Here is an 8046-nt window from a genome sequence, read left to right on the forward strand (position 1 = left end):
CTCTCTCCTCTTTCTCCGTTAATGTTCATTTCCTTTACAAGTATCTGAAATTTTTCCAGTAGCCATCTTTTTTTTTTTTTTTTTTTTTCGCCGGTATTCTCCCGGCCCGGGTCTTTTCCAAGTAGTGGTGACATGGCCTTGGCTCCCTATCTGGGGAGTGTCTCGAGACTTAAGTCTCCCATGTGAGGAGGTATAGTACCTCCTCATCTTTGGGACCAAGTGTCCCCAGGCCTAGCCACATTCCCCGCCCTCACGGGGCTCGTAGAGAGAAGCTAGGCCTCTGGTCTGCCATCTACCCCGCCTCAAAGGGGCTCGTGGGGATGGCAGTCTTATGAGCTGCAGATGGTAGCAAGCTCAGGCCTCTATTCAGTAGCCATCGTCATCCAACCACTCCACCAATCATTCCACCACCCGCTCCTACGCCATCCATTCCTCCTCCACCCACTCCTAGCAACAGCTCCTCCTCCAACTACTCCTCATTTATAGGTACACATAAGTACAATTATCATACATAGTAGCATATATAAATTACCTAGGATAACTAAAAAAATAGTGAGTGTCTTATTTTCAAATGAAAATAAGACACTGACTCGTTCCTTGATTTTTTACCCTAATTGATTTTACTTCCCTTTGTGTTAACATTCACGCATATCTCTTCCATATAAGCCTTTCATAACATTAACATTTTTAATTACAGGTATGGATGTGCAATAAGGAGGATTGTGCTACCAAGACTCCTGTAATGATGCCCTTATCCAACAGACCCTTTGGGATCAAAATCCTCCACACAGCACTCTATATGAAGGTGAGTTGCGTGTCCTACACTCTATATGAAGGTGAGTTGCGTGTCCTACACTCTATATGAAGGTGAGTTGCGTGTCCTACACTCTATATGAAGGTGAGTTCCGTGTCCTATCACTGAAGTGCGGGACATGATGCATAATGTCATTGGGGAAATGAGTAGATATCTGAGCCAGTCAGTATAGTTTGTAACAGCATTATGTCTGAACAGGAAAGTATAGTTGTAAACTTCCTACTGGTGGTACAAAAGGTTGAAATAATGGATTGTACCTGGCCAGTTCTTGTCTAGCCATTATTAAAAAAGACAGAAGGAAATTTTAAAATTTGTTTATTTGAATGTGCGTGGATATGGTACAAATGATGAGAAAGAATTAATTGTTAATGTGAAGGAAAAGATGTTGGTTGCGATGTCACGGAAGATGTAATTCAAGAGGGCTGAGGAGAGACTCGTCAAATGTTTTATTGGAGATATACCAGGAAAAAGATGACCAAGGTGTATAAATCCAGGCTGGAAGGAAGGGGGTTAGGGATCGTCCCGTAGGGGTTTGAGGGGCACGGTGAAAGGTTTAGCGAGGTAGGATATAAGCAATGTAACATTTATGAAGTGATTCAAGGTAACCGGTTACCCAGTCTGGAGGTTGGAAGTACAGGGCCAGCACTCTGAAGGAGGGGTGGCCATGCTAGAACTCAGAGGGCCAGTTCACTTGTGATATTGCGCACTTTAGGCACAAAAGTTGTTAAATAAACATAAGGAAGAATTGGACATTTTTGCAATATTTGCAAAAATGCCTTATTCTTTAACTTGTCAGTTTTCGAAACCATTTGCATCATAAATGGTTAATGTTAAATGTTCCCCCCCCAAAAAAAAAAATATAACCTAGCTTTAATTACTGTGACATGTAAAAACAATAAATTTCAAAACTACTAGGCGTTATTAATGTATTCACCTAGTCTAGTGGCTAACGCGACGGGCTGGAGTTTTGAGACTCTATGACCGCGGGTTCAATCCCGGCCGGGGGTATGGTTTATTCACCTACCTTGGTGTTAGGCACACTGTACAACACTTGCATTAAGACCTATGAGAAAATATCAGTCACAAAGTAAACAGAACAGAACAAACACTCGAGCACATACGTGCATTCTGAGGTTGTATTCTCCAGTATGTACTCACCTACATGTGGCTGCAGGGACCGATTCACAGCTCCTGAGACCCCCACCCCCCTCCTCTGTTCGCTTCTAGGTCCACTCTTTCCCAGCTCCAAAAACCTTGTCGTACCTCTTCTTAAAGCCATGTATGGATCCTGCCTCTACTAATTCACTCTCCAGACGTTTCTACTTTCTGACAACTCTAAGACTCGTCTGAGTTTTCAACTTCCATTTGTGTTTCCATGTTTCTGTATCCCATCTCTGAAATATTCTGTCCTTGTTCATCTTCCCGTCAGTTCCTCTCAGTATTTTATACGTCGGTATCATGTGCATCTTATTCCTCCTGTCCTCCAGTGTCATCTGGTTGAGTTGCGTTAACTTCTCCTCATTGGACATACACCTTAGCTACAGGACTAGTCTTGTTACAAACTGTCTCTAATTACTTGACATGCTTAACCAGTTGTGGGTTCCGTACTGTTACTGCATACTCGAATATTGGCGTGACGTACGCGGTGTACAATGTCGTGAATGACTCTTTACGTAGATGTCGAAACGCGATTTTTAGGTTTGTCAGGCGCCCATATGCTGCAGCGGTTATTGTGTTGATGTGCGCCTCAGGGGATGTGTTCGATATAATACTCACCCCAAGATCCTTTTTCTTAAGTGAGGTTTGCAGCCTTTGGCCCTCGAGCCTGTATTCCGTCTGCGGTCTTTTCTGACCTTCCCTAAGCTTCATGAATTTGCACTTAGTGGGGTTGAACTCCAGGAGCCATTTGTCAGACCAGGCCTACAGTCTGTCCATACCCCTTTGCATCTTTCCTGATCCTTGTCCGCTTGTATTCTCCGCATTAGTTTCACGTCGTCTACGAACAGGGACGCCACTGGATCTATCCCTTCCGTCATGTCATTCACATATACAGGAAACAGCACCGGCCATAGGACTGACCTGTGTGGAGCCCCACTCAACACCCTGATCCATTGCAGTGATTTTCCTGCTTGTCCCTCTAGCTTTTGTACCCGTCTCTTGTGCGGTACTGTGTCCAAGGAAACGCAGTCTACCCATCCCTCTCTCTCTCTCTCCTGTCTTACTTCTGTTACCTTGTCATAGAACTCCAATAGGATTTTCCATCCTTGAAGTCGTGCTGGTTGTCATGTATGAACCTTCTCCTTTCTAGGTGTTCCACCACTCTTCTGACAGTCTTCTCCATTAAACTTCTGATAGTCTTCTCCATTAAACTTCTGATAGTCTTCTCCATTAAACCACAGGCCAGTGTCAGTGACACTGGCCTGTAGTTTAATGCTGCCTGGCTCCTTTCTTATACAGTCTGCTCCAGACACATACCATTAAGGTAAATGGAGAGAATATACAAGTTAGAAAGAGATGCTCCTTCAACAGACAGAGACAAGGAGTCACTGAACTTTCGAAATATTGATTAGAGAGAGGGAAAACACTTGAGATTTAATTAAATGATTCATACAGAGTCCAGGAGACAGATGAAGCAAGAAGTCATTAATGAAACAGAAAGAAACTCGTATGCAAAAATCCAAGATAAAAACCACATCATGTATTTTCCCCTTGCTTATTTTCATGTAGTCCTTTTTCGTGGTGAAGAGGCTCTTCTTCCCTTCGGATCAAATCTAAACTCCCAGTCCTCCCTCCCTCTCTTTTTTTTTCTCATTAGTGGGAGTATTTTTCATTTTTGTGAATCCTGCTGCTAAACAAAGAAAAAATCACTATCGGCCCTAGTTAACATTATAGTGTTGTGGTGGTTGCCACTCATACCCGATGGATATAAGGAATCTACACAATTTCCTCGAGCAAACCCTAATGCACCAGTATGCCCCTTGACTCTGACATCCTCTCTGACATTGTATACCCTACTTGAGATTCTTGTACCTCTGCTATACAATCCCTCACACTTTTAATTACCACTCCCACAAACCTACCTCGATCTATTACACAATTTACCATCCAAAACTTTTCTTACCTTGCCTCTACCACTCCATATCGACTTTACTAGTTACCTTAATACATGGCCACCACCTACCACTACATGCTCTTGTAAGATTGATAAGCAGTGATGTCAATATTGCGTGGAATATTAGAGGATAAAAGAGAAACTGGGGAGAACTTCATATATTGATGTCCCAGATTTCCCCTGTATGTATTTGTGCATAAGAATGCAAACTACGTAACACAGTCGGACGTCCTATCTCTGGCTGTGTAAGTTTTCTGCAGTCACTCGTCCCTTATCCCGATACATTATACAACAAAAGTGCGCTTCTAGTACGCAGTGATATTCCTCATTCTTGAATTTCCATTCATAACCCCGTTTCACTGAACCAACACACAACCTACTTCTTTGTAGTTCTTTCCATTTGTTCAAAAAATGTTAAATTTTATTTTCCATCTCACAACAGTATCATAAAATTGAGCTTATTCAAACATTTTAAATGTCATTCATTAGCACATGTTGCAAAGGAAAACAGCTCACATGTGTGTCGTGAAGATCAGTGTGTTGGCTCCTGTGATACGTCAGTGAGAACAGGCAGTTTCCCTCCTCTGGAAAACCAGAAGTTTTGTCTCGTCTTGTGCGGTAAATGATTCTCTACGGACATGGCAAATCTAGTTTCGTCAACTCAGTCTTTTAATTTTATTCGGTTGTAGCTCCTGTGCTTCGTGAAAGTGTTGATCTATAGCTCTTGGGCCACATGAGAGTTAGATACAGGTAGTAGGCTTCTTGAGTGTTGAGCTAAAGGTGCTGGTCTCCTGCTGCTGGACCTCTTGAGAGGGTTGAATTAATGCTCATGGGTCTCTTGAGGGAGTTCAGCTGCAGCTTCTCTGACTTTAGAGTATTTTGTTGTACAGCTCTAGGCCTCTTCCGTCAACTGAAGTAATGGAGGTTACTGCTATGAGATAACGTGAGATTCTCTGGGCTGGCTCAGCGACCGTAGCACAACATACTTCACAGCTACCCACTAGTGACCACCTTGAAACTTTTCGTTGAGAGGAAGATTGTCTCTGAGTGCGCTTCTACACAGTTTTCCTTTCACGGTGGTCCGTGGCCTGGTGGCTGAAGCTCTGGCTTCACACGGCGAGGGTTTGGGTTCGATTCCCGGCGAGGATAAAAACATTGGGCGTGTTTTTTTGCACCGGTTGTCTATGTGGGTCGCATCCTGGGACAAAACTGACCTAATTTGCTCGAAATGCTCTGCATAACAAGCGGCTTTCTGTATATGTCATTGATGTCAGCTAGGCCTGTATACCTTGTACATGTACTTGTAGAAATAAAGATATATTGTGATGTAGGTCAACTGTGCTTGTGAGGTCAAAAGAGAGACCTAACTAACCAGCGTAAATTGTCACACTCCTTGCTTTGGCAGGGAAGTGTTAGAATAATAGGCCAATGTGGGCTAAGGTCTCGCAATATTATTATTATTTAAGTACTTCATTATTTTCCATATCCAAGCAGTTGAAACTTGTCACCATTAAATATCATGTTATTTTCCACTGTTGACTGAAAGACTATCCTCACACCTTATTCGACTTTTTTGGGTTATCTTGGGTAATTTACACTTTTCATAAATAAGATTTTTTTTCGTACAGTATCCTTTGAAAAACACTACTCCATTATCACAGCTCAGGATTTAGAGCAAGGGCTCTTACCAGGGGTATCCATGGGAACCGAACAATGGGGCTGTGGGACTCGACTCGATCTCTGTTGTTAAATAAGAATAAACTATCACCTTTTCCGCTCCTAGCTATCTATATGTACAATAAAACCAAGCTATTATAAACATATACTGAAGTCATACTGAAACCTGAAAGGACTGGTGGTGATTTCAACAGTGTGTTAAGGTGGTATGGGCACATGTTAGAGGATGGGGGGTGTAATCGTGAAAAGACTAAGAGCCCCTGATCAAGAGTATTGGTGCTGGTGTATTGAATCGTGAATGCAGTTAGGTCAAGCTACACAAATAACCCGGGAGTTGTTTTTGTACTGTTTCCGTCACGGTATTGTGCTTTTCTATCAATTTAAGTCAGTGTTAATATCTTTCTTGAAAAAATACATAAATGCAGATTTTAACTTGATAAAGCCCAATGTGTGGGCGAAACGTAGAAAATAAAGGATCGCATTATACGTAATGCATGTGTGTGTGTGTGTGTATTTTTCCATCGTGTAGGTAATTTATGGTACTCACCTCTGTTAATATCTCTTTAATTGCAGATAAAGAACCCATGTGAGAGCCACAGATGTAGCCATTTATGTCTGCTGTCTGCATCATCTCTCCTCGGCTACACTTGTGCCTGTCCCACACACCTGATGCTGAGCGATGATCATGTCACATGTGTATCTGCGTCCCACACGTGACTCTCAAGCTGCCTCTATCAACATTAACACTCCAGCACAGGACCTTCGTACAGTGTATATATACTCAAGACAGTATGTTTGTGAGGATGATCCAGCCATAAGGTTCAGTTTATATAAGGAATAATGATGCATTAAAACCTTCACTACTTCGATGGCATTGTACCGCATTATACATAGTGAAGCATTGCGAAGCGAAGTGTATCTATCGGGTAACCACACTTTCACAAAAAATAACTTCAAAACATTTTTTTCTTAATATAAAGTTTAAATATATATATATATATTTTTTTTCAACAAGTGTGCCGTCTCCCACCATATTTATATATGCACATATATATGCACGAGCCTGGCCCATGGCCGGGCTCCGAGAGTAGTGAAACTCTCGATACTCTTCAAAGGTATACATTATATATACACACAATAAGATCACAGTAAACAAGTGATATCACAATTTGCAGAACAACCACTGTGAAAAAACAGTGAACTTCCAAGCGCTTTCGTGATTACCTAACATTATCAAGGACAGGTCCTTGATAATGTGTGAGAAATCTCTTACTTGGAAGTTCAATATTTTTTCACAGTGGTTGTTTTATACATGCGCACAATATACGGAGTTGTCTGTTCTTTTCGTGATGCCTCGTACGCAACAAGTACTGTTTTGCGTATGCTGGTCTGGCTAAGTTTGTAAGGTGATCAGTCATAAAATGTGAAGAGAACGAGTTTATTGTATTTTCTCTCTCTACCTGTTTATGGATTAAATTTCTACAATGTTTGAAATTAAGTAAACAAGCCCATGTTTACAAGTTGTTTGGCTGATTGAAAATTTTTGGAAGTAATCGTCCATCATCTTCCAGAAATTAGAAAATATTTTTGGGGAGTATAAAAAATGAGATAAAGCCGGGGCTCAACCTATTTGAAGAGCATTTTATAGGCGATGTAGAGAAGCAGAGGAATACGCAGTGCAGAGTAGGATGTGCACATGTACGATGGTATTTACGTCAGGTCATCAGTAGAGAAGCTAAAAAAAAAAAAAAAAAAAAAAAAAAAACAATGGTTATAAATGACCATAATTTTTAAAGGGGTGGACCGGTAAGCCAGTGGAAGGCCTCGGTCAGATGACCAAAAGCTCCAAAGGCGGGTCATCATCTGACTAAGACCCGCGTCAGGAAACATTTGTCCTGTTTCCTGACGAACCTGACCTAACCTAACCTAGTAGAGAAGCTGTTTGTGACTTTTTAAAGTTTGATTTGGAAATTTTAAGTACTTTGTTCTTGAAGTCGGACTTGAATTCCTCAATGGATTCAAGTAATTCCTCTTTCGAGCATAGTTTTGCCGCGATGCAGGTAAACTTGACAGTTCCATATAGCAGTGTATGTATAGTTCGCTGTACCAAACATTGTTATTTGGTACAGTTGTGTTGAATGTGATATCTTTTCCAACCTCGTCCATTAGGAGGGAAAATCTTCCTCTTCCTGGGCTGGTTGTGTATCCTGGGTAGGCTGGTAGGCCTGAGACGATGGCTGTGGTTGGTCAACAGTGGTGATATTTGTTGATGTCTTGTTGGCTGGTTGTGAGCGAGAAGTATTGTTGGACAAGGCTTGGCAGGCGATGGGTGATCAAATAGAAACGTTGTTGTTGTCGGTGTCCGGGGCCCAAGACTGTTCAACAGCCTCCCATCAAGCATTAGGGGAATTGCCAATAAACCCCTGGCTGCCTTCAAGAGAGA

The 8046-nt window shown here is 41.8% G+C and overlaps 1 protein-coding gene across 1 annotated transcript in view; it reads left to right on the plus strand.

Annotated features, from left to right (window-relative positions):
• LOC128704208 (vitellogenin receptor Yl) overlaps positions 1 to 6673 on the plus strand; it is a 32982-nt gene extending 26309 nt beyond the window's left edge. Inside the window, exons 11-12 of the mRNA XM_070099004.1 lie at positions 698 to 805; positions 6177 to 6673. Of these exons, the coding sequence (XP_069955105.1) occupies positions 698 to 805; positions 6177 to 6320 (252 nt within the window). The 3' untranslated portion in view covers positions 6321 to 6673. The remainder of the gene's footprint in view (positions 1 to 697; positions 806 to 6176) is intronic.
• The last annotated feature ends 1373 nt before the right edge of the window (positions 6674 to 8046 follow it).

This window comes from Cherax quadricarinatus, chromosome 66, assembly GCF_038502225.1.
Source record: "Cherax quadricarinatus isolate ZL_2023a chromosome 66, ASM3850222v1, whole genome shotgun sequence".
NCBI lineage: Eukaryota > Metazoa > Arthropoda > Malacostraca > Decapoda > Parastacidae > Cherax > Cherax quadricarinatus.